Source organism: Anolis carolinensis, chromosome 6 (genome assembly GCF_035594765.1).
Source record: "Anolis carolinensis isolate JA03-04 chromosome 6, rAnoCar3.1.pri, whole genome shotgun sequence".
In the NCBI taxonomy this organism is placed as follows: Eukaryota; Metazoa; Chordata; class Lepidosauria; order Squamata; family Dactyloidae; genus Anolis; species Anolis carolinensis.
In genome coordinates, this window is record NC_085846.1 from 84,207,666 (window position 1) to 84,235,664 (window position 27,999).

Consider the following 27,999-nt stretch of genomic DNA (forward strand, 5'->3'; position numbering starts at 1 on the left):
ATAAGCTGTACTGGGGCCATACTATCTATCTTCACCATAATTAATAAGCATTCACTTAGGCTAGTGCATTTGGTCATTTCCCCCTTTTATTGGCATTACTGTGCGTTTTAAGGTCTAGTTGTCAAGAGGTCATTGTTTTCTATGAAAACTGATTTAACTTCTCAAATGGCACTTGGCCATTGTTCTGAAGTACGCTTGTGTTTAGAGCCAACATTATGTAGCAGTTTGTGCATTGGACTCTGGCTACCAAGGTTCGTATCCCTGCTTGGCCATTGAAAACCCACTGGGTGACCATGGGCAAGTCACATTCTCTGTGACTTGCCCAAGTTTACCCAGGCAAAGGCCAATCCCCTCTGAACAAATCATGTCATGAAATCTCAGTGATAGTTCATCTTAATGTTGCCAAGAAGGCACACAGCAACAGATAATTCTTGCTTTTCTATGTTAAGTACTAAGGTAGTTAATTTTGTATACTTATAGGTCTACACTTAAAACAAGATGTTAGTGTTCTGTGTGTAGGTACACTCCATTCCTTAATCTCTATTACATTCAGATGCATCTGTGTAATTCTATGATCTAAAAGCACATAGGAAGTAGAGGGAATGTGTTGTAATAGATTTTTCTAATATGTTTAAATGGTTCAGACATAAATGCTTTGAATTGCAGTCTTCAAACCTGCTTTAGACAGTAGTGTTCACACAGTGTCACTTTGTACAGTCTTGAAAACGTGCTATTTTCTGTTCCCATATGGGACTTTCTGCATTAAAATTGGCTGTCCAGATGGAATGTCAAGTTTTTTCTCTTATTAAAATTGTATACAAGATGCAGTTATATTTGTTTGTTTTGGCACTCAAACCATGAATTTACTTAACACATAGTCCAAACACGTGCAGAAAAGGAAACTGTGTTTGTGAAATAGATTACATGATAATGCTGGCTCTTTGTCTAGTAATGGCAAATCTTGGCATTTCACTTATACAAAGAATTACAAAGTGCGGACCCTAATGTTTCTATTAAAAAGCAGCATCTTATTCCTTTTAGTCTTTTACACAAGTAAATTTAAACCGTATGATCTGGTAGTTTAGATATCTCATAGTGCAGTGATGGGCAACCTTTTGAGCTTGGTATATCAAAATTTGCCAAAAAACCAAGCATAACCCCCCCCATAATTTTGCTATATTTATAGTTTAAATAACAAAAATGTATAATTGTAACTATATTTAATACAGTGTTCCCTCACTTATTTTTTATTTATTTATTTATTTCCAATATTTCTACCCCACCCTTCTCCCCGAGGGGACTCAGGGCGGCTTACACAACTGGTAGGATCACTACCAGTACATCATAATACAATAAAATAAAAATAAAACAGTTAAAATAATTAAATAACATAGTAAAATACAATATATAAAAATTTAAAACAATGCAGCACCAAATAAATATACCAATCATCCATCAGACCTTGTGCAAAAGCCTGAATCCAATCCATGTCAATGCTAACTGAGTTCATTCATTAAATGCTTGCGCGCATAGCCAGGTCTTCAGCTTCTTCCTGAACCCCAGAAGGGATGGAGCCTGCCAGATGTCACTGGGGAGGGAGTTCCACAGCCGAGGAGCCACCACCGAGAAGGCCCTGTCTCTCGTCCCCACCAGCCGTGCTTGTGAGGCCGGTGGGATCGAGAGCAGGGCCTCCCCGGATGATCTTAAGGTACTTGTGGGCTCATAGGAGGAGATGCGTTCGGACAGGTAAATTGGACCAGAACCGTTTAGGGCTTTGTAGGTCAAAACCAGCACTTTGAATTGGGCTCGGTAGCATATTGGCAGCCAGTGGAGCTGGCTTAGCAGGGGGGTAGTACGCTCCCTGTAAGCCGCCCCAGTTATTAATCTGGCTGCCGCCCGTTGTACTAGCTGGAGCTTCCAGGCCGTCTTCAAAGGCAGCCCCACGTAGAGTGCGTTGCAGTAATCCAAACGAGCTGTAACCAGAGCGTGGACCACCGTGGCCAAGTCAGACCTCCCAAGGAACGGGCGCAGCAACTTATCACGGGGGTTATGTTCCAGGCCCACCTGGGATAAGTGGAAATCCGTGAAGTAGGTACACTATATTTCTTTTAATAAATATAGCATCCCTCCCTCCCTCTTTTAATGTATCGTATTGATTGAAGCCGCTCCCTCGTGTCACATCAGCGAATATGGTGGCCACCACTAGTACGGCAAAAGGGGCTCCACAGGCCGGGCTATTGCCTCAGTTCGGGGGGAGTGGCCAAAGCCCTGGATGAGGGAGCGGAAAAGGAGAAGGAGCGTCATCCAGGCTGAGCGAGGGAAGGGAAGAGGAGTTGAGGAAAGGGAGTGAGAGCCACCACCGGCCTCTGCGGCTGGGCCGGGCACAAAGAGAAGTCGCTGCTGTGGCTCTGAGAAGGGTTTTGCTTGGCCTGGACGACGCTCCCCCTCCTTTTCTGCTCCCTCATCCAGGGCTTTAGCCACTTCCCATGAACTGAGGCAATGGCCCAGCCTGGGGGAGCCCCTTTTGCCCACTAGCGGCAGCCGCCACACTACAGCAAATGTTTCCTCCTCGGCTACTTCACCTGGCCGTGCAAGACCCAAGGATGAAACGTCCTTCTTGGCATGCGGCCGCGTGTCAGCAAAAATGGCTAGGCGTGTCAGTGCTGACACGCATGTCATAGGTTCACCATAACTGTCATAGTGCATTCAAACTAGCAGTTTTCAGGTATTCCTAAAAGCAGCCTTGCGCAATGCAATTTGGGACTGTCTCTTAAAACTGTTTGGAAACTAGTCTACCATGTAGCATTTAAAATTTGGAACCATACAACATGGATCTTAAAGATTGGCTTCTGCTTTGTGTCTAGGCCAAATTCCAAGTGCTGATTACATAGCCTTGTACCGGGCTCCCTGAAGTACTTTCTGGCTCTGTATGTGTTCTATCTGATCAGCGGAAGTATTATAATTTTATGTCAGGTGTCTTCCAGAGTGAACTGTTCGTTGTTTTCTATTTCCCATTTCCCCATATACTCTAATTGAGAATACAGTCCAGGATCTTTATGAAGCTAACAAGAATTTGCATGTAGGCTCCCTGTTTTATTCTGACACTGAGTTTTGTACTATGCTGCTTCTCTACAGCAGTAACAAACTTGTAATAAGGTTATGGAGGAAAGGCCCTTAAAGTTCTTTTCCCCCCACCTTTTTTATTGTGGGATATATATATACGTACACACACATAGAGACATACAATCTTGATATTCAACAATCAAAATACCAGTATTTTTCCTCTTTCACCAGAGACAGTTAGGGATAGAAATAGTTATAGTCTTAAGCAAAAATTACATCAGTACATAGAAAAACATCGGCTTAGAGGTTTGTGGAAAAACAGACTTGATCTTAAAAATCTGGGTTGTGAAATTAAAGGATGACCACACCCAGTTTCTACTTTTTTATTCTTGACTCAACTGTCTTAGTGGCTATTTTATAAACATGCTCTTTACATGATTCATTTGCTACTGAAATGTGGTGCTGCTTAAATTTTAAGGCTGTTTTATAAACTTGTGAAGATTTTGCTTTCATATGTTGCCCTTGACTGTTCAGATTCGTGGTGCAGGCTTTCCCAAAGTAAGACCCGCAGGCCACATATGACCATCCAAGATAATTTACCACATCCCTGCCCTAAATTTTAGACAAAGTCTGAAATGGCTTGAAGGTACACAATAACAACAATCTTAATTGACTTGACTATCTCATCAGCCAAAAAGCAGGCCCACACGTCCCATAGGAATACAGATAAGTGTTTGTTGGTTAAAATTGTTGTTCTTTTTGAACATTGTATTGTTCTTTCATTTTTTGGCACTATACATAAGATATGTACAGTGTACATAGGAATTTGTTTTGTTTTTTTCAAACTATAGTCCAGCCCCCCAAACAGTCTGGGGGACCATGAACCTGCTCTCTGCTTTTGGGGATCCCTGATGTAGTAACTTAGGGGCTGAGAGAAAAATGTTGATAGCATAAGTTTTCAGAAACTAAGTCCATTTTCTCAGGTGCATGAAGTGTCTAGGAACAGACCTTTGTAGACAGACTGTGTGTATGAATAGCCATAGAAAGACAGAACATGTGGATATGGTGACAGGAGGACAAAACAAGAGAAGGTGTAGCCTAAAGCCTTGATAACCTTATAAATGGTGGAGGAAGTTACTGCAGTGTGATGCAGGCTAGGAATCAGAAAGGAGATGTGATAAACGTGCCAAGATTGCCCTTCGGGGACTAGGTTGTTAGTTGGTGTTATAATATGTTTAATGTGCCAGGAAACCATTGTCTCTGTTAAACTACTACAATCTTCCTTTGTAGATTTTTTGTTCAAGGTCAGAGATGGAATGCCCATGAAGATTGAAGTGTTCTGGAACAGGCTTCTGTCTATCCCTATTTCTAATGTATGATTTATATCCATTTATCTCAGTTGTAAAGGATAGCCTGTTTTCTTAATGTAGAGTGCTGAAAGGCATTGTTGACAGAGGATGGCATATATCATATTCGAAGGTGAGCAGATTAAGGTATCTCTAATACTCTCGGTGATGTGCTTATGTCCTGTGATGACATTTCCCAAGTAGATGTGTGGGTAGTGTTGACATCTAAGTTTGTACCTGTCTCCCCATCTGTGTTTTGTGAATAGACGAATAACTGTTTTAGATTGGAAGGCTGCCACCAAGAGCCTTTGAGAGTACAGTGTTATTGTCCAGAATAATTTGTAGTTCATCTAAGTGGTCTTAGTAGGCAGCTGGATGGGTCCACTAGTGGGATAATGCCATTTCTTGTGTAGTTTGAGGAATGCTTGTTGTAGTTCCTTGAATTTGCCATTACTGTCTTGTGGGTCTGAGCAGATGTGATTATATTCAGGGATAACTTTTCCTCAATATAATCAAAAACAATATAGTGAGATAATGCCATTTCTTGTGTAGTTTGAGGAATGCTTGTTGTAGTTCATTGAATTTGCCATTATTGTCTTGTGGGTCTGAGCAGATGTGATTATAGCCGCTCTGAGTCCCCTTTAGGGTGAGAAGGGTGGGATATAAATACTGTAAATAAATAAATAAATAAATCCATTACTGTCTTGTAGGTCTGAGCAGATGTGATTATATTGAAATATAAACTGTGGATTTGGTAGTGTATTCAGGATGGAAACTGGAGGCATATAGCAGCTAGTGGGTTTGTGATACAGTGTGGTGCTAAGATGTCCATTGTGAGGCTGTATAATAGCAGTCCAGAAAGTAGTAGTCTTCTGTTGACAGTTTCAGACAGAGATTGATGGTGGGTTGGAAGTTGTTGAAGTTCTGGTGGAATCCTCTTCGTGAGTCAAAATTATGAAAATATGATCAAAGTGCTTCAGGTAGAGGTGATTTAAAATATTGTTTGGGACCCTCTGTTGTGAGTCATAGAGTCTTCTAGTAATACATTTATTTTCCTTCTTTTTTACATTAGGGAAAAGATATATGTTTGGTAAATGGTTTTCTTATTCTTGGAGAAATTCTGTCAATGGATGATTTGTGTTAGAGGACTAATTCTTTACTTGTGCTTTTAGATTGGAGATTTCTGTCTAGTTCCTTTCTTGTTTTTAAATGATGATTCTTGTGCTAGAGGGAAGAATGGGTGAATGCTTTACTAGGAAGGAAGGGCAAGGTTGTATATGAATGTCTTCAACTCAAAGGATGGGAGGTTACCGCAACAGGGAGGGGTGGAAGGAGGGATAGTATAATGGTGAACTATTGTTATAGGCACTGTTCAGAAGTGTATGTGTTAACATATACATATATGTGTAGATTTTGGGAGGTAGGAGGGAGAAGAAGCAATCATACCAATGTACCATATTTGATCTTGATTAAAGCAGCAATTTCTGTGAAAATAAATAAGTAAATAAAACATTTTAAAAATAATAAAACATTGACCTTTGATCAAAAATACCACATGGTTTGAATAATGCAGAAAAAGTGTTCCTGTAATACCGGATGCAAACTGTTAATACTAGATTTATTCAACTGAAATTTATAAGAATGTCAGAATGTGGAATGAGAACAGAAAATTAGGGATATTGAGGGACATTGAGGTACTGATTGCCTAGAAACATATATACAAAAGTTGCTTAGTAACATATTTTTTTTATTGTTTTGAACTTTCACTTGAGAAACCAACAGAAAGCAATAACTTGTTATCACAGTGGTACTTTGAAAGCACCGCTGCTTTAAATAATACTGTGTTATTATCTTCAAAAGGTCTTGATTGAGTGACTCATATTCCTTATAACCCACATTGTAGTTGTGCTGCTTGAAAAGAGACACTTTCTTTAGCATTCATTTCTTAACCGAGGGACCTATAGTATGGTTTTTAAGTTACTTGTATCTTTATAATGTCATATTAATGGTGGGGGGAAGAAGCAGAAAATGCTTTAGAAATTTCAAAATGCTTCTTGATAGAATTCATATTGTTTCTAGTACTCATCTTTATTAGTTTAAGTTTATTAAAATATAGTTTCACTTAACACAAAATTATTCTAAAGAGTAGTGTTTTTGAATGAGTCACTTGTTCTCTCTAGTTATAAATACACTCCAGACAGGAGTTCTTGTGTTCCTTTTTTTTTTTTTTTCGTGTCAGGAGCAACTTGAGTCGCTTCTGGAGTGAGAGAATTGGCCGTCTGCAAGGACGTTGCCCAGGGGACGCCCGGATGTTTTTGATGTTTTTACCATCCTTGTGGGAGGCTTCTCTCATGTCCCCGCATGGAGCTGGAGCTGATAGAGGGAGCTCAACCGCACTCTCCCCAGGTGGGATTCGAACCTGGCAGCTTTCAGGTCAGCAACCCAACCTTCAAGTCACTTAGTCCACTACGCCATCTGGGGGCTCCTCTTGTGTTCCTGATTATCTTGACAGCTCAATACTAGTACACCTGGGCTTATCAAAGATGTGCCCTCCCTTTTTCCTTCTCTCTCCCACCAGACAAGTGCTGTGGTTGGACTAACATAAGAAAAATAGACAAATATACATGTCTTAGTTTGATAGAATTTTACAAAAAATACATCTTATCTATGGTCCTTTTCCTCTGTCTTTGTAAAAATAAACTGGTAAGGAGGTTGTGTCTTCATCTGAAAGGAATGTCCCATGCTATGTGTGGGACCTATGAAAAACATGTCATATGTTCTATCATATATCTCATTTATTCAGCAATGTTGTTTGGAAGGATATGATCCATATTTCACTCTTTATATCTCATTTAAAAATGTAAAAACTGGAAAAGGAGATAGATGTGTGAAGGAGCTGAAAAACGATATTTATTCTTGACTCCTCTCCGCAATGTTAAATAATCCATATTTTCTAGTATCTTGTGTCCTTTTATATATCAACTATTTTCTTTACCACAAAGATAGTAAAAATTATAACTTGTCCCATCAAGGCCAAGTCTTGTCTGATTTACCTGGATGATTTGAGTGCTTCCCAGGTGACATGCACATTTTTTTGTCTTCATTCAGCAAAACATGAAATATGTTGTCCATGACAGATGGCAGTACTAAGGTTATTCTTTCTGACTCTGCAGGGATAGCAACAATGATATGGGCATACTGCATATATTCTTCTGTTTGCAACTTGTCTTCATTGTCTTCATTTTTGGACCTTAGAGCAAATGAGTTGTATTGTTGGTAAACTGCTATTGATGCTGTTCTAAGCAACATTGCATTCAGGCCAGGCACCTGCTGATTTTTAGTTAGCTGTTCTTTGAGAAGGAAGTTGTGCATTATTATGAGAACAGAGTAAATTGCTCTTTCTATAACAAACTTGGGCAAACTTCATCCCTCCAGGTGTTTTGGACTCCAACTTCCATAGGTAGGCTGTTAGGAATTGTCGAAGTTGAAGTCCAAAACACCTATAGGGCCAAAGTTCGCTCATGCCTGCTATATATCCATTCTTTGTCTCTCTCCACTTAAGTGGTTTCAGTTTTAAAGAAAAAATGTATTCAGAAAATAAATGTATTTTTCTTTGTATTTTAAGGCTTGAAATTTTAAAAGCAAATGTTGGAAGATGTTGGCTGCCGAAACAGGGATTGTAGAAGAGTGGTTATCAGAATTCAAGGTAATTCAAGCCTCTTGAAGTCAATGTTGTTTAAAACTCTTTATCAGACTCAAGGTTCCACTCAACCATGAAGTTTTTTGAAATACATTTTGATGAATCAGTCATTCTTTCTAAGAGTAGTCTCTATCACATCACTGGTAGGATGAAATGCAGTGTAAAAATGGTTTGTTATCATTGGCTGTTTGCAGAAAAGATGAAATGTCAGAATTCCCATTAGTATTAGATTCTTTTTTGATATATATATATATATATATATATATATATATATATATATATATATATATGCATGCATCCACTATAGTGCTAAAATTGTAGACAACAAACTGCAGAATGTTTATAAATTACAGTGAGTGAGATTCTGAAAGGTTTGCTATATTGCTTTGCTATTTATGTAATGCTCAGCCAATGTTCTTTCAAGCAGTGTGAAAAAATATTAAAATGTAGACAAAAACAAATGTACTCTACTAGAATGTTGGCCATGGACACAACCTCTTAAAAGGATAATTATTTATCAGTCCAGACATACAGTATCCCTCACTCCTCCAACTGTGCTTGCATAAAGCAGTGAGGATTGTAATTAGAACCTATTTTGCCTTGCTGCTTCTATTTAGCTTTGATCCAGCAGCAACACTGGAATATTCTGTTAGCTGGTCTCATTTCTGGGAAAGCAGATCTTTGCTAGCCATTTGTTGAGAGCTAGTTGTTCTCCTGTGTAAGAGCTAGATTCTGGCTTTGATAAGTCCATTATCTTCATGTTTTTAATGGTTTATCTATTTTTTGTTGATTTAGAGATTGATGAAGTTATCTTCGTGAAAAATAGGAAGCACTAGATCAAAAATTGAGGAAAAGGACACCTATTCTGACAAACGGACCATGCTTTCCTCAGTTTGATGGATATCTTGTTGCTTTTACATACATTTATGTGACCTCTTTATCGATAAGGAATCATCAAAATAATAATTTAAGAAATTTAGGAAATTATTTATTGTCATTGTCTGATTTTTTTGGGTTTTATATTGTTGCTACATTACTGTACAATATTAAACAAAAAGAAATTTCAGAGGTGACACTACAAGTGAAATAAAATGAAACAGCTGGAAAATTGGCTAGAATACAGCTATTTCATATCAATTTCCCTTGTCCCTTTGTAATTCCATGTTTAGCTGAATCTGGTAGATTATTCCTTTGCATTATGTCTGGCTAGGCTGATTTTTACACAGCCTAGACTTCTATTGTAAACCAAATCTGAAGGATAATAATAATAACACAAAGATAATAATAATAATAATAATAATAATAATAATAATAATAATAATAATAAAAAAAATAATAATAATAGTTGCATAGGACTGTGGATACCTAGTAGTTTGTTTGGTGAGTTTGGTATTTCCATCTGTTTCAGAAATGTTGCATTGTGATAAAAGCAAGTTCAAGGTTCTGGTGAAGGAACTTTGGGAAAAGACAGGTTTTAAAAAATGCCAGGAAATGATAGTGTCACTTTAAATTATCATATGACGCATTACAGTATCTAAGATTGTTTTGAGGTTGTCTTAATCATGTTTGATACTTCAATAATCATATAGGCATTATAGTAGACTTTCATTTATGAATTGTTTTCCATGAATGGAAACTAAATTTTATTTTTATAATTTAAAGTTTTTGGATAACATATTTGATATTTGATACTGATCTGTAGAAAAATATACAGAAGGTACAATAATATCTGCCTATACACAGAAATATAAAAAGTTAGAGTATTGTTTTTACATACAGTCTGATTGAAGTGAAAAATGTGGTTGCTTCTGCTATGGTTAGATAGAAAACCTTGCTAATCCAGGAGATTTCCCAATATATCCCAACCTGCATTCTGCTCATCTCAATCCTAGAATAATACAATTTAAAATGTTAGGACTAATAGTTTCTCAGTAGGAGTAGCATATTTTTAGTTATAACTGCAATGAAAACATTGGCTTATTATGTCTGTTGCATGTTTTGTATTAGACGGTGCCGGAAGCATCTATTCCAAGCTATGCTAAAAATCTGAAAGACAAAATTTCTCTGGTTTCATCTCTTTATAAAGTTATTCAGGACCCACAAAGTGAGGTAGGTAAATGTGCGCAGAAATACAATTGGCCTAGGATAAATACAGTAACAAAGTGTGCATATGAACATAGTAATGAGAAATATAAAATACAATACGTAGAATGAAAAATCATATTTCATTTTTAGGTTCCCTTGTTCTTAGATGTATTATCAGTGTATGTTCCAGCTTTTTATAATGCCCTAAGCACCAGATATCTGATTTTATTTGCATCTTTGTATATACATTAAAAATAACCAGCCCCCAGGAAGGTAGTTTGTTATTGGAATCAAAAGAAAATTTGTCATGTTGGAGAAAGGCAGAAATCTTTACTGTTGGTGAAGAAGACATTAGGAGAAGAAGTAGACACCCAGTGTGCTATATATGTAATATTTGACACATAACAGTGGTGCTTTTGAAAATAGTCAGATTATGCTTCCTTGTAAAGCAGGAAATTGTATTGTGTCATGATATGTGAAATTACTCAGAGTGGTCTTTGTTTCAGCTGCTGGAGCCAGTCTGTCACCAGCTGTTTGAATTCTATCGCAGTGGTGAAGAACTTCTGTTGCAGTTTACATTGCAGTTTCTGCCAGAATTGATATGGTGCTATCTTGCTGTGTCTGCCAGCAAAGACCTACAGAGTAGTGGCTGCATAGAGGCACTTCTACTTGGAGTTTACAACTTGGTTTGTATTCACATTTCAGAAATGTATTAAACTTTTTTTGGTACAAAGTGCAAACCATTGTGTGATGATTGTATGTTCTTTTAACCAACTGTGTGTAGAAGAGGTTGTACCATCTATTTGTCCATGGGAAGCTCATAAGCAGGATACAACTGAAAGAGCAACCTCTATTTCCCCATCAACAAATTTTATGAAATATATAATTTATGATACTGTAGATAATACATATCTGTCATGGTGATAGCAAATGATTGCCTCATTCATCATTAATTTGTCCTATTCCTTTTAAAGCCGCTCATGTTGACAGCTGTTACTACTAACTACATTTGGGTGTGGATTTCTGTTTAATGATGTGCTCCATAAACAAAAACAATTATAGTAATAGAGAAATCTTAGTCTGGTAGTAGTGGCTTGCATTATATTAGTGGTAAAACTTACCATGTTATGCTTGTGAAAACTTGTATATGCACTTACAACTAAATATGTCTTGATTGTTATAAAAGCATAAATGAAATGGACATTGCTGAATTTTCTACCAGTATTTAAAAACATGCTCCTCTGTAGCACATGCCGACTTTATCAAATGGAAGAAGTGGCTGTGAGGGCCTGTACATGTGTGTACACACACACCAACAGGCCCTGGTCATGGAAAAGAGACAAAAGAATAATATATCAAGGGATCTCAAAAAGTCAAGTGACAGAAGAGAAATAGTTGTACTGCAGCACAAAGTGCAAGATTAATACAAGATGCTGTAAAAGTAGCTATGATGACCAGCCATTGACAATGGCTCTGCCTAGCAAAATCAATGTTATAAATAAAATATGTGAACAGGGACCTTTATGTGTTGTAGCAGCAGACTAACAGTTACCTGTACATAATAATTTCTGTAACGTATGTTCTATGAACAGTTTTCTGGCATCTGACCATTTTAGAGCAATGTATGATAATATTTATAAACGTGAGCTCCTAATTTCTAATTGAAGGAACTGTGTAAACATCTGACCATTTCAGCTTACTAAAAAGGAAAGTTGTTCAATTTCATATGCTAATTTGGGAAATTCAATAGTACTCCATAGGAAATAATGTAAGAAAAGTTTAAAGTATTAGTCTTGTTCAGGGTTAGGGGTCATATATGGGTTGAGCCTCCCTTATTCAAAAATCTGAAACTCCAAAATCTGAAACATTTTTCTGCCTATTGTCAGCTTCTCCCTCATTTGTTCACAAGCCAGAAGCAGGTGGCTGGTGGATCTGTACAGTTACAGGTACTTTATTTTTGGTAGTCTCTTGGATTCTCAGTCTCTCTCCAACCTCATGTATCACACACAACATAAATAGTGAATGAATAAGATGTGAAGCTTGAGAGAGACATGAGGATCTGTGAAATGGTGAAAGGGGTAGTTGTGCTGAGTACTGCATTTGGATTTTCACCTGTTCACAGATCTCTCTCCAGCCTTGCTTCATATTTGTTTGATACTTGTGTTGCATATGAGAGATGCACGGCTGGAGAGATGCACTTCACACCTCTCTTCTGTCTCTCCAGCTCTGTAAATACAGTATATGCTACACTACTTCTATTCAAAAATATGGAGGGGATGAAACATTTCTGGTCCCAAGCATTTAGGATAAAGGAGGCTCAACTTCTAATCAGGTTGCTTGACGACAGCTTCCATCATTCTAACTGTCTTATGATTTATATGTTTTTAATTATTGGTTTTAATTTATATGTTGGTTTTACTTATGTATGTATATGTGGCATCGAACTGTGCCTCTTTTGTGAGCTGCCCCGAATCCCCTTGGGGGTGAGAAGGGCGGGATATAAATGCAGCAAACAAATAAATAACTCTTCATTATTAGCTGTGCTCACAAGGTCTGATTGGACTTGGTTTTCAGCAATCTCTTGAGAGGTGCATGATTAATTCCCGTTTCTGAAATTAAACAATTCATATCAAGCAAAGTAAGGCTTGATTTTTATCAATCATCTATTAATAAAAGTTATTACATTTCTTCTATAGAAGGCTTTTGATTAAATGGTGCAGAACAGGAAGAGTAAAAATACGTTTGTTTCACAATATATCTTCCTACAACTGCAAATTTTTATGCTGTATCCATGCAGCAACTTTCTCATAACAAACAGATAATGTTGGGTAATGTCAGCTTTTCTTGAAGTGAACTCTAGTCTAAATAAAGCAGTGGTTCTTGTATATTTTGCAAAATGTCATGTAACTTGCATTTTTTTTTTACATCCTACAGGAAATAGTTGACAAAGAGGGACACAGTAGAGTATTAAGTTTCACAATTCCATCCTTATCAAAGCCTTCAGTGTATCATGAAGTAAGTTTAATAAATATACTTTCCATGTGATTTTAATATTTTTGTTATTGTCATTTTATGCAGGAATAACCTGCAACTCTCCAGCCTGTTGTAAGTGTGTAGCTCCCATCTTTCACCTTTGGCTGAAGGGATGATGGGAACTGCAGTACAACAACATCTGGTAGGCCATAAGGTGCTCTCCCTAGTCCTTCAGCATAAATATTTGCAGCTGATGCAACTAGGTACAGTTACTTTAAAAACTAGATATGTTTTTATGGGAACTAGATGAATGTAGAATGTAGAATAGCAAAGGTTTTGCAAGATGAGAGGGTGGCTCAGTTTAAAACATGGGTGGGAACCTTGCAAGCTGAGAAATTGCACAGTTCCAGGATATTTTATGATCTCTGGGCTTCCTGGCTAAACAGATTGCAATTTTAGCTCTTGGAAGCCTCCAGAATCAGTAATGAAAGCATAATGTAATACTCTCTGTAGTTTGTTTTGACCCCCTCACCCTCCTCTCTTTATAAAACCCAAAAAGACTTCCAGGTCTGATTTGTAGGAGTTAATATGGTCTGTAGTGGATCCTCAGAGCTGAAAATCCTCCCTCCGACATATAAAGCATGCTCATCCATTTTTTAAAAGTATACTCTATATGAAAGCATGAAAGAAGTAATTGTTCTACATTATAATTATATTGCATGAATTTATGTGAGAAATGCTATTGCATCTACGAATCTAATGAATATTATAAAACATTTTTCAAAATAATGTAATCACTGGCATAATAAAAAAACAATTGAAGATCATCCCCTTTTGAGTGTTGTAATTCCCCTTGCAGTTAGAATAGTATGGGGGAGAGTGGGGGCATTGTTGTACTTTCTCCAGCACTGTTTTTGTAAAATTCAGGGTAATCATTTATAGTGAATAACCAACAATACCTGTATAAGTTGTGTGTTGTTTGCAACTCTGGATTGTAAATTTCATGGAGATCCTACATAAGAATAGCTTCTCTTCTGAAAATGCAGTTTTGTGCCCAGTTCAAACCAGATTAGGGGGTTAGAATGCTGAAACAGGAATACTAGAAGAACCAAATGCCCGAAGTCGGTATACAGACTAGAGACAGAAGGCACATGGTAGTAGCAGACCAATTTGCTAAACTTGGTCTGCTGTAAAATAACAACAAAATGACTTCAGCAAAGTGAAGAATACATGGAAGGATAGAATGTATGGAAGGGAACATTTCCTTCTGCTTCATTCTTAATGTTTAACCCAATCTCTTTCACAACAGCAGCAGCCCCCTCACACACACAATTTTTGAAAATGGAATAGAACTAGTGAGAAAAACATTTAGCTTTTCACCTGTTTAATGGTCATTATCATTACCTTAGGGGTATCTTAAGTTTGTAATGGTGTGCAACTTCATTGCATTTACCATGCTTGACTTTCCTGTTGAACTCATGATAGATGTGGTCATTTGGCATGTATTTATGAGGCAGATATGCACAGAGTGATAGTTTCATTGGAAAACTATTTGCTATCTGTATTCACTTGTTTTGTTTGTTTAATGGTTTAAAACATTTTTCAATATTCTTCTCCTGAATGATGTATCAAGTGTTTGTTTTCTTTAGCCATCAAGTATTGGTTCCATGGCTCTTACTGAGGGTGCTCTCTCTCAGCACGGCTTATCCAGGGTTGTGTACAGTGGACCGTATTTGCAAAGAGAGATGCTGACAGCACAAAACCGGTAAAAGCACATAGTGCACCTTTAGTCCTAGAGCTATGAACTAACCTTTCATAAATATTTCATGTTCTCCATTTGCAAACAAAAGCTGGATGTTGTTGCTAGTTTTTAAGGTGAGAGTTAACAGAATGTGCATTTTCTCCTTGTAAGTATCAGTCCTTGTGTATTTCTGTTATTCAGAGGTCTTTCTATATGTTTACAGGTTTGAAGTGTTGACATTCCTTTTATTGCGATACAATGCTGCCTTAAGCTATATGCCTGCAGTTTCTCTTCAGTCATTATGCCAGATATGTTCAAGGTAATCCAATCTCTTTCTTAGCTAAAAGGAATGTAGAGTTAACATCACATGTTTTATAAAATGGTGTGGGGTCCGTCTGATGGGTCTGTACTCAATCTTCTACCCATTGAAGCCTCCACGGCCTATATGGGGTTTCAAAATGTTGAAAATCAAAGAGATAGAAGACACCACCATCTTTTCCAACCCCTTGTCATGGGGTTTCTTCAATTTTAAGATGCCTAGTATGAACACATAGGACTAGTTTTTATATGACAAATTCAGTTAAGCAGTGAACAAGTGATGAGCAATTGGTGCTCTCCTCCTCTGTGTGTTTGTATGTCAGAACTTCCTAGTTTTGAAACATCACTATGAACGATAACACTCAATTCTACAGTTTTCTTGTGTTTTCTCCTGAGTGTTTTATTGATTCGCACAAATAAATCATACCCTCAAGCATAATTGGGAAGACCTCATTGACATTATTAGGAGATTCTTGTCTTCACTGAACAGCTCTGTGCTTTAAAAGTGGAATATAGCACCGAATTCAGACTTTATTTGGATTTTTCTAGCTAATTTAGACATGTTAATTTGGATCAAAAGAGCTATGAACAAAGAGAAAATGCATAAAATTTCAGGAAATAATATAAAAGCAAAAGCAAGCCCTTTTCAGTTTGGCATAATTAGGTACTGAGATCACATTACAGTGTAAGAAATGATGACTCGGAAAAAACTAATTTGAAAGTGAATAAAGTCTAATGAGCTATTAAAAATCTTACTTTGAATCTTACAGAGGAATCTGCAAATTTCCTCCAGATGTAGGGTCATTTTTGTTGCTAATTTGGAAATAGACCTTGCAGGAGGCTTTCTCCAGATCCAACTCTTAATGGCTTACTTGTATTAGATTTAAAATCTAACTGGTTTATGACATTTATGATTTAGCTTGAAAGATTCCTTGGCTGCTATTTTTCCCATAGTTAATGTATGGATCTCCTGTGCCAGCTTCCTCCACCTAATTGAAGAAGTAAAGATGCTCACAGTGACACTTTTACAGTTTGCTTTCATGTAGCATGAAAAAAAAAATGAAACCACCTGAAGATCATGATAATAAAAGCCATGAAGGGATCATTTTGACGTAGTGATGCAACATGAGACTAGTTCCCCCCCCCCCCCAATTATGTTTTATGGCCTCTCATTAATCTTTTCCTTTCCAGCATTTTATGCATGCATACAAATCTCTTGTACCTCACATAACACTGAAAACTGTGCTGGGGAAGATTTAAGAAATGATTCCTATTCCACAGAACTCTTTCCATGTTTGAGACAGGCTGAAATAATACCATCTTTTTAAGAGGTGAAGAGAAAGTATGAAAATGCTTAGCAGGGCTGTTGCTCTTCTTGAAGAGTTAAGGTGAAGCCTTTTGAAGATAGAAGCCTTTAAACAAATCATTCTCTTGGAAGGCCCAGTGGTTCCATTATAGTACTTTTTGTATAGATTTGTTAGGAGAGATCACCGGAAATGAAAACCATGGTATTTTGTCTGCTGTAAGGTTGGGTTCATCACTCAGTAGTGGCAACACAAAGTAGGAAGATTATATTTGTTTTACAGTCAATATATTTTTTTTCATGTCTGGACATGTAATATTATTTGTTAAGCCTCAACACAAAATGAATGAACGAATGAACTTTGGGGGTTTAGATTGCACTGAAAGTATTATATATTATTTACTGCATTTATATCACTCCCTTCTCACCCCGAAGGGGACTCAGAGCAGCCTTACAGATAGGCAGCAATTCTGTGCCTTAAACATACATACAATAAAATAAACAGTTACATTAAAACCAAAAGCATTATAAAACAAATCAATTTAAAACCAATTATTAAAATTGGTATTACATTTTTAACAAGACAGCATAATTTTGATGCAGAATTTGGGATTGCATGTAGCAAAATCCCACTCTCTAAATTCTTAAAATAATCAAGCCAATTCATTTCATACTAGAAATAAAAAGGAAGATTCAAACATCTTTCTGTTTATGCATGTAATCTTTACAGTGGCAATACATCTTAAATGCTAAAGCTAACTTAAGGATCTATACTTTTCTAGTGTGTATATTATCCATAAAGACTGAAAATGATATTAGATATATGTATATATGTATATTGTAAATATATCATTTCTTCACAATTCTCTATAGATAACAACACTGGTAATTAGTGAGTCATAATATAGTTTGTAATATTTATTTTGTAATGTTTGGTGTTTTATTAAGTCAGCAACAATAAAATGGAATCCTTTCAAAAGGATTCTGAGGCAATCGGAACGTCAATATTTCTAAATGAGCAACATTAATTTTCAATATTTCTAAATGAGCAACAAGTAATGTTGACTAAGTGCAAGAATTCTGGACTAGCTGAGACTCTTGAACAGCAATTGTCTGTCTGAATTGCAAAATCAGAATTACTGCCAGAGGAAGAAAAATGAGTTGTAGGACTGCAATTTAGTATTGTAGGTACTATCTCAATTGATGCCGAAGGGTTTTAGCATGGTAAATGCCCCCTCAGGTTTCAGATTGGGTGTTTTGTGATGATCAGTCAGAATCCGTTGAACATGCTGTATTACCAGTTAGGTATTGATCTTATTAGGGATTTGTGCAAAAATCAGTGTTTGGTTGTAAGCAAACTCATATAACGTTAGATGTGAGGGTTTCTGCATTGTTTGTTTTTGATTTGCAAATGAACAGTAGTTTTCATGTTGGAACAGTTTAATGACACAACACACAATGAATCAAGTTAAACTAACTGTACTAATGCTTATTTTGTTTCTTTTAGGATCTGTGTTTGTGGATATCCTCGCCAGCAAGTGAGGAAATATCGAGGCATAAACAGCAGGATTCCAGTTTCTTCCGAATTCATGGTGCAAATGTTAACTGGGATTTATTATGCTTTGTGAGTAAATGCTTTGTACATTAAATTAATAGGACCTTTTATAGTGCAGTATGATTACATAATAGAGCATTATCATTATTTGTATCTATATTAAATACCTTTCTATTAAATATTAAGATATATACTTGGCAGATTTGAGCCCCTCCAAATAAACCCTTCATTTTGAAAATGCCTTTATTTTTATTGAAATGTCAAAAGATGAATTTGTTTTACAACATATTTTACTCTTCTCCATATGTGTTCAGACTTCAGATCGTGAACATTATTTCTGTTCCAATGTGGAACATACACAAAAATGCATGGGAAAAAAGTTTGAAAAAAGGTCAAGAATTTGTTTTTTAGGTGTTGAAAAGCCCTGATAGGGATCCTGGACTGAGGAAAAATTTCACAGTTTGGGATTGACTTTGTGCAAAATGTGCATGTGGTTCTTGTGAGCAGAAAACAGCATTTTCTGTGTTAATATTTCTGCATTCTTTTTGTAGAAAACAACTACATGTGAATTTTGTGCACATAAGTCCTTAATTATGAATAGCCTTTGGAAACTGTATTTTTTCTTTGTGATCTCTGTGACTCATATAAATGGGTAATCTGTACTTGGTGCATTGTATCATTCAAAACCTAGACCAGGGTGCCAAACTCATTTTCATTGAGAGCCACATCAGCTTTGTCGTTTCTGTCAAAAGGCTATTGAATCCATGGGTGGAGTGTCCGTGGATATAGAAGGCCAACTATATGTATTTATAGATAGTATTCAGTGATCTTTAATTTTTACCCAGTTTATGTCTCCAGGTATTACTGAATGACAACTCCCATCACATTTGATTTTCTGCCATGTGGACTGGGGATAATGGGAATTGCATCCCAAATCATCTGTGGTTCTAGACTGGGGAAAGCTTAAAGGACATTTTAAAGTCAGACATCATATCCACAAGCTTTGTATCTATATTCAAACCACTATCCTGACTAACCAGAACAAACTGCAGCCTTATTGTCTCAGAACTCCCTTCAGCGTTTGTCATGATGTCAAATGATGAGGAATAGAGGAGTTGTAGTCCAGCATCTGAGGGGCACAAAAAAGGACATGGCGAATTGGATTTGACCTGAGGGCCTTGAGTTTGATACATCTATTCTAGAGCTATTATTTAAGCATTTTTGGTGGAAGAACTGCTCCTCTCACAACTCCAAAATATAGGAGATTGTTATCACACACCTCCTGCATCACATCTGATTTAATATTGTGTGCTGTGTGCATGAATGACATTGATAAATGCTTTCCGGAGAATGTTGCAAATTTCTGCTCGATGCAGATAACACTTTGCAAACATCAGTTTCCTAAAATCTATTCAGGAGATTCATGGCCAATGTGATTTCAGCTATAGATAACTAAGCATTTAATTCATGGGTTTAACTGGTATGTTGCATCGTATTTTATTGTACATTCTTTTTGAGGGGTCTGATGAACATAAAATATATAATTAGTTTTGATACACTAACTGGAAAATTTAATACAAACAAACAAACAAACATACAGCACACTGCTGGGAAAGGCAACTGAAGATCCAAGTTTGTATCTTGGGGTTCTGATAAAACAGGAAGATCTTGCAAGATTCTATCTGACCTTTTAAGGATGAACAAAATGTACGGCTGTGATGGAGTAATGATAGCTGGTATTTTTTGATTTGCAGTCAGTTTTTTTTTTTTTACTTTTCCAGTTATAATGGAGAATGGGATCTGGCTCGTAAAGCAATGGATGATGTTTTATACAGAGCACAACTGGAGCTGTATCCAGAACCATTGTTGGTAGGTGTTTTATATCAAATTTGTTTGTGCATTTTATTTTAAATGGTAATGTAGTAATATAACCTTTCTTTTCATCTTTCTCCTACTATGACCAAAGTGTTGGATTTTTTTTGCTACCTTGAGTCCCTACAGGGAAGAAAGTGGGGTATAAATAAAGTAAATAATAATACTTATATAAACCCCCATGGCAGCTTTTGCAATAAAAAAAATTCTAGAACAGTCTTGTGAAATAGACAGTTTCTAGCATATGCATGAAAAAGAAAGAGAAAACAAATAGGGGAAAACAATATAACCCTATGATAGGAGGTTCGTCTTAGGATTGCCATAAGCCAGAAACCAATTGAATTTGCACAGCAGCAACAGTTGTGTAAGACCTTAAAGCTGCCAACTGTCAGAAATAGCCCTTGAAAGTGTTTGTAAGGCAATGTAATTGATACAACAGAGTTACAAGTTAGCGACCATATAAAGCATGGTTACAGTAATACAATCTGTTTGCTGCCTTTGCTACATTGATATACAGTAGAGTCTCACTTATCCAACATAAACGGGCCGGCAGAATGTTGGATAAGCGAATATGTTGGATAATAAGGAGAGATTAAGGAAAGCCTAATAAACATCAAAATAGGTTATGATTTTACAAATTAAGCACCAAAACATCATGTTATACAACAAATTTGACAGAAAAAGTAGTTCATTAGACATTAATGCTATGTACTAATTACTGTATTTACGAATTTAGCACCAAAATATCACAATTATTGAAAACATTGACTACAAAAATACCTTGGATAATCCAGAACGTTGGATAAGTGAGACTCTACTGTACTGTCTTTCTGTTAATCAAGCCATTTAAAATACCAAAAAAGGCAAAATGTGTTGCAAAGAAACATTTCCTTAATGATATTTGCTGTTTGTTCAAGAGTTGTTGGTGTGAGATCCTTGTTCTGGACTTCAAGGTTTCTGTGATTCATCTCAAATGTGACGAGGATATGTATAGGTAGGACTGAAGAGTTGCTGAAGCTGTTCAGATATATCTCTGATTGTGGCTGCTTAGCTACCCAATAAAACAAGGCAAGACAAGGCAATGCTTAATGCGAGGTACCACCAACCCCAAACTGTGAAATTAATATTCTTACAGCAGTAGTAGCTTTTTCCTTGTGTACTATCAAGGTGAAGTTTGGTACATACAACAATTACCTCCAACTGAAATTCAAAATCTCCCTGAAGTGTAAAATACAGTTGGGTCTTGTCAGCATACTGGAGATAGTGTAACCAAAGTCTGTTGTTAGTCTCTCCCAGTAATTTCATAAAGATGTTACAGAATGAGAGACAAGATTGAACCTGTTAGTCCCCAAAGAGTTGAGCAAAATCTCTAAGAATTTCCTTCTATATCATCTACAAAATGAAAGAACTGTTAATTCTGAAAGGTGGAGCAGAACCAACTCAGAGCACCAGAGCAATCAAGGCAATTTCAAGTCCATTTGAACCTCATGCATGAAAGCATCAGGGTGTGATTTCATATATAAGGGTCATACTAAGAGTAATGCCAATATGCAATTTTCTATGAAACTATTAATCCAAATATGCTATTATGATAGCTCTCACTGCGAATAACTCTCACTGCATAACTAACATAATTTCTGTATTTCTGGGTGTAGTATAACCACAGATGTGAAGTAGAAACAAAAAGCAGTTATTGAGTTCTTGACCTAAGAATGGTGTACTGCTGTCAATATACACAGAAGCCACAGAAATTTGTATGGTGAGGCAACAATTGATTAGAATAATCTGCAAAGATGGGAGAAAAAGTTTGCAGAAGGTGAAAATCGTGTTGAAGACAAACTATCTAGTTGAAGGTCTAAAATCTAAAACAGGGTGGACAACATGATTCACAGACTAATGTTTGCTTATCCAAGAGATGGTTGAGGAACTTGGATATCATCACAGTTCTGTGAAGCAGATTATCCACAGCCTTAGATACAGGAAAGTGTGTGTCAATTGGGTTTTTAGCAATTAACAGCCAATTTGAAAGAGAAAAGACGGCATGTACATTCAGTCCCTGTGGGCTTCAGTAATTGAAGCCCACAGGAACACCTTTTTCACGAACATTTGCTTTGGTGGATTAGACCTGGGCATACCTGTATGACCCAGAAACCAATAATCATTCTATGGAGTGGGGGCACTCCACCTCCTCAAGCTAGATAAATGCAAAAGCCAGTGCTCAGCACAGAAGATTATAGTGAATATCTAGTGGGATGACAAGATGATTTTGCTTGATTTAGTTGAGCATCAGATAACAATGAACAGTGACAGCTACATTGCATTACTCCATAAATTTCAAGAAGCCATCAATAAGAAAATACCACAGAAAGGGTTGGATGTGATCAGGTTACATCGTGATAATGCATGACCTCTTTGGCAACATGGAATAAAAAAATGGAATAGTCATTGGTGCCACATCTGCCTTACAATGTGATCTAGTGTTCTTGGATTTTCACTTGCTTTGTTGAATAAAGGAAATCCTTCAGGAATGGTGTTTCAATGATGCTGGTGAAAAGAAATGTAAGGAAGAGTTTTGCAAAATGGATTTGATGAAGTGGTTCACAGTTGATACAAATGCAATGCCACCGTTGGCAACTATGTAGTTGCATTTGTCTTCTGTTATTCATATATGCATTACTTTCAATAACATTACTTTCAGTAATATAAAATGATTTCTTTAGTAGCTTTTAGAACAGGCATTCTCAGTCAAAATTGTTCATTAACACTTTGAAGGAAATGTAATTATAAACTGATGGAAGCCAAGCATTACCTGTTTTGACTTTTGTCTTATCTAATAGTTTTACAAAATGCACTCCTGTATGGAGAGAGTGAGAATGAGTGTGTAAATGTTGCTTTATGTAACACTGATTGAAAGTACCACAATCAGATTGATTCATTGTTTTTGTTTTCTTAGGTTGCTAATGCAATAAAAGCTTCATTGCCTCAAGGTGCCATAAAATCTAGTAAACAAGGTATTCAGGTTGAAATTACACCTACAGCATCTAGAATATCAAGAAATGCAGTCACCAGCATGTCTATTCGAGGTCATAGATGGAAAAGACATGGTAAGAGCAGTATTATTTTTTTTATAACTGAATCTAACATTTGAAATGTGAGGGTAATGTGGGTATTCAAAGAGGGATGTATTAACATTTGATGGCCTTTTCTCCCTCTGACACTAAGATCTGGCCTTAATGTGCATAAATATCAATGACTATATAGTGCTTATTCTTCAGTTTACATTCATTGCATTAACGTTTTCATAGTCATCTGCAGATTTACAATGAATTATTTAACTCCTCACATCTAGAATATGATCATGATTAGAATCTTCTTAGTCCAGTTGACAGTTTAGGTATACAATTTTTAACTCCCAGAGTAACCGTATAAATGTGGATATTTGCCTTGACCTTCAACATCATAAAACATCTGAAGTTGTTTAACAGTTATTGTTACTTATTTTAAGGCAATTCCCTGGCTGTTAAAATTACCTTGTTGGCTTTTTGTTAAGAAATATTGCACTCCTAGAGTGTAAGGTATTTGTATTTGTTCATGTGATAGCCACCATGAAACTGTTAACGTTTTTGACTGCTTAAATGGATCCTGAACATACTTGAATGTAACTGATTTGAATTTTCTCATCCTGCAGAAGACTAAGTGCAGTTACCTTGTCTTAAGTGATGATTGCTTAAGTGGTTGGTTAAGAATCCTCAGCTGTGTTTTAGTTCTGCACAGTAAGGATTGTGGATTTACTGCTGTGAATGCAGAACAAACAGTAAAGGATTCAAGTCACATGCACCATCAATATGTCACTTTTTGTTTTCTGTCTTACTGTATTTCTTCAATTCTAAGGTGTACGTTTCCCCTTATATAAACATCTCTAAAAATGGGGTGCATCTTAGAATTGCAGATGTATGTTATGTATTTTTGTTGGTGGTGCTGGTTCTGAAATTAGGGTGGGTCTTACAATCAGTGGCGTCTTACAATTGAAGATCATGTGTGTGTGTATATATTTACTTTTTTGATATATTAGTATATATGCTATATAATATGTTTGTTAGAGTGTACAAGTATATACATTATATAGTACATTGTCTTTAAGTAAATTTTTCTAATTTTCTTCTGTGAATATTAATACTTTCAATAATACTTAAAAGGCATAGTATTGATTTCGGACTGCCAGCTCGTAGCTTTATAGAGTATTTCAGTTTTCAGGCTTGTGGATTAAAGTCTAATGCATACAGTTCAGTGGTAGCAAATAGTGGGTTCTGTCAAGGACAGAACGCCACAAGATTCAAAGTAACAGAGTTTATTAGATTACAGAACTCAAAAATGCCCGTAAAAACACAAGGGCCAGGCAATTTTTGCCTTTAGGAGCAAAAAGGGGACAAAAGTAAATGTTCAAAAGATAAACCGGATTAAACCGGAGTTTAATCCGGGTAAAAACAAACTGCTTGCTTCAGCCTAGGTATTAACAGAACGAAAGCCAAGGAACAAAAGATACAAAGAATGCAACTAATTGGCAGCAGATTCCTCTCTGCTGCCAGCACTGTGCTTAGAGTAACTTGCGTCGCTCCCACACACACACAGTAGACAGGATCTCCAACACGAGCAATTCAGCCAAGGATTGTAGAAGTAGAGTAGACCAGTTCCGTTCCGTAGATCAAAGCCAGAAGCAGACGTTTGTAGTTTTTCCAAGTCCAAGAAGGGGGGAAGACAAGCCGTGGTCAGTTCAGTCCGGGTTCTCAAAGCAGGAGATGGCGTCCGTCAGAAAGACGACGGAAGGTCAAGCTAATAAGAGTAAGCACAGGTTTGCACAAACAAATGCCCACACAATCCCTCCCGCCGTCTGACCCTGGATTCCAATCAACTTACGTCTCAGCACAGGAAAGTACACAAGTCTTCAGGGAAGCGTCCCACACACACACGGATCCCAAGCGTTTGCCCAGATTACCTTGCCTGACGCAATTTGCAATTGCTCCCAAGCCCCATTTTATGCCAGTTACAAATCTTCATCACTGTCAGCTGTCCTCCTTAACCCGGGCGTTTCCTCATCACTTTCCTCGTCAGAGCTGGAACACCTCTGACTACGCCCAACAGCATCTCCAGCTGTGGATCCCGTCCCATCCCTCCAGCTAAGCCATGGGTCTAATCCTGAAGGTCCCCATTCATCTTCTGCCCCATCATGGCCAGTGGCCCCCAATTCCTCCCTTACCCGAGTCCAATCCATCTCATCCTCCTCTGAGCTAACCAGCCCCTCCTCCATTCTCTCCGTAAACCCTTCGAAAGATTCTTCGTCAGATGGTGCTGCAAATATGTCTCGCAGTCTTTTTCTCTCTCGCTCCTCGAGAGTATCTGACTCCCGAGGAGTCTTACGCCCACGTCTGTCAGTAACAGAGCCATGAGGCTCAATCATAACACTATCCCCTCTCACAAAGGCCTCCTCCCCCGATGGCGGAGAAGTGGCAGTGATACCCTCCGCTATAGCACCACGACGACTAGAGGTATCAAGTTTCAACAGCGAACGATGAAAGACTGGATGGACCTTTAAACTAGACGGTAAACGCAAACGAAACGCAACGGAAGAAATCTTTTTAACGATAGGAAAGGGACCCAAATACCGAGGCGCAAACTTTCCCCCAGCCTGTTTAATATGTTTGGAAGATAACCACACCAAATCCCCTTCTTCCAACTCCTCCCCTGCCTGCCTGTGGCGGTCAGCCTGAGTCTTCTGCGTTGCCTTAGCTTCCAACAGTAAGCGACGGGCAACATCATGCAATGCAGCCATTTCCGTAGAGCGGTACACAGGGTCCGAAGAGACCACATTGGTCGACGGCGCCACACCTCCCCGTGGGTGAAAACCATAAGTTAGCTCAAATGGCGTATGCTGACTAGATGTGTGCACCGCATTGTTGTAAGCAAATTCCGCCACCGGTAGCCACTTCACCCAAGCCGTGGGTTGATCTAAACAAAAACAACGCAGGTATTGCTCTAAGAGCCCATTAACCCGTTCCGACTGTCCATCCGTTTGCGGATGAAAGGCTGAAGAAACGTTTAACTTAGTCCCCAAGCACTCATGGAAATGTTTCCAAAAGCGTGACACAAATTGCGGAGCCCTATCTGAAATAATCACCTCGGGTGCTCCGTGCAAACGATAGATGTGCTTAGTAAATAGTAAGGCCAACGTAGGGGCCGCCGGAATGGTTGAACAAGGAATAAAATGAGCCAGTTTACTAAATAAATCCACCACCACCCAAATACAAGTATAACCCCCAGACTTAGGCAAATCTGAAATGAAATCCATGGAAATGATTTGCCATGGCCTGTCCGGAACAGGTAAAGACGACAACAACCCTCTAGGGCGCCCAACAGGCGTCTTACTCTGCTGGCAAACGGCGCAGCTGTCACAAAAGCGCAAAATGTCTTGCCGCATCTTTGGCCACCAATAGCTCCTGGTAATGAGCTGCACGGTCTTGAATCTGCCAAAGTGCCCAGCCATGGGTTCGTCATGGTGGGCTCTAATCACCTCCAACCTGAGGGCCCCCACTGGTACGTAGACCTGCCCCCTGCGTACCAATACTCCGTCTTGATCTTGTAGATGCGGCAGTATGGTACGGTTACCTGCTGAGAGCAGCATCAGTTGCTCCTGTGTCCACACATCATCCCTCTGAGCCTCAAGGATCTGGTCATGTAACCCGAGCTCATTATCTACAACACACAGAGAGGCAGTAGGCAAGATGGTCTGACATACAACCTGCTCATTGGTCTTAAACTCCGGCTTGCGGGATAAAGCATCGGCCCGCAAGTTTGCCTTCCCCTCTACGAACTGCACCTTGAAGTTAAACCTGGAGAAAAACAAAGCCCATCGGATTTGACGCTGGTTTAACTTCTTTGCTGTTTGCAAGTGCTCTAAATTCTTGTGATCAGATCTGACCACGATCTGGTGCCGTGCCCCTTCAAGCCAGTGCCGCCACACCTCAAACGCCACCTTAATCGCCAACAACTCCTTCTCCCATATGGTATAGTTCTGCTCGAAGGGTGTTAGTTGCCGCGAGTAAAATCCACAGGGACGCAAGGTCCCTGAGGAATCCTTCTGAGACAATACAGCCCCCAACGCGTAGCTAGAAGCGTCCGCTTCTACCACGAACGGTTTGTCAACATCAGGATGGGTTAGTATGTTGTCCGATTGAAAACTAGACTTAAGTTGTAGAAACGCCTCGTGAGCTTCCCGCCCCCACACAAATGGCTGTTTCTTGCGCAGAAGCTGCGTCAAAGGTACCGTGAGCTTTGCAAAATTCGGAATAAACTCCCGGTAGTAATTAGCAAAACCTAAGAACCTTTGTACATCCTTCTTAGTTTTCAGCTCCTGCCATGAGTTGACGGCGTCAACCTTATGTGGGTCCATTTTAAGTTCCCTACCTGACACTACATGACCTAGGAACTCCACTTCAGGCACATGAAAGACGCATTTGGAAGCCTTGGCGAAAAGCCCATTAGCCCGCAGTCGGTGCAGAACCTGCTTGACATGTTGACGATGTTCTTTCTCGTCCTTAGAAAAAATCAAGATATCATCCAAATAAATCACTAAAAATTGGTCAATTAGGTCCCTGAACACATCGTTCATGAACCTCTGGAAGACCGCAGGAGCATTACAAAGCCCAAAAGGCATGACTCGGAACTCGTGGCATCCGAAACACGTGTTAAATGCCGTCTTCCATTCATCCCCTTCCCGTATACGGATTAAGTTATAGGCCCCCCGCAGGTCAAGCTTGGTAAAGACCTTAGCCCCTTGCACCCTTGATAACAGTTCCGAGATTAAAGGGAGCGGGTACCTATCCCGAATGGTGTATTTGTTTAGGATCCGATAGTCGCAGACCAGCCTAAGTTCCCCAGTCTTTTTGGCTACAAAGAATACTGGTGCCGCAGTTGGAGAACTAGATGGGCGAATAAACCCCTTGGCTAAATTTTCATCTAAAAACTCCCGCAAAGCTTGCCTTTCCGGTA

The 27,999-nt window shown here is 38.2% G+C and overlaps 1 protein-coding gene across 6 annotated transcripts in view; it reads left to right on the forward strand.

The window, feature by feature from the left end:
* The window catches only part of hycc1 (hyccin PI4KA lipid kinase complex subunit 1), a 49,099-nt gene that overhangs the window by 5,306 nt on the left and 15,794 nt on the right, over positions 1–27,999 (forward strand). For 4 of the 6 annotated variants that reach the window (XM_062957428.1, XM_008112643.3, XM_062957430.1 and 1 more), the window contains exons 2-10: positions 8,035–8,115; positions 10,117–10,218; positions 10,701–10,880; positions 13,129–13,209; positions 14,817–14,932; positions 15,132–15,227; positions 18,037–18,153; positions 19,866–19,953; positions 22,910–23,060. In XM_062957428.1, coding sequence (XP_062813498.1) covers positions 8,065–8,115; positions 10,117–10,218; positions 10,701–10,880; positions 13,129–13,209; positions 14,817–14,932; positions 15,132–15,227; positions 18,037–18,153; positions 19,866–19,953; positions 22,910–23,060 — 982 coding nt within the window. In that variant the 5' untranslated portion in view covers positions 8,035–8,064. The remainder of the gene's footprint in view (positions 1–8,034; positions 8,116–10,116; positions 10,219–10,700; positions 10,881–13,128; positions 13,210–14,816; positions 14,933–15,131; positions 15,228–18,036; positions 18,154–19,865; positions 19,954–22,909; positions 23,061–27,999) is intronic. The other 2 variants (XM_062957427.1, XM_062957429.1) reach the window with 2 other exon arrangements.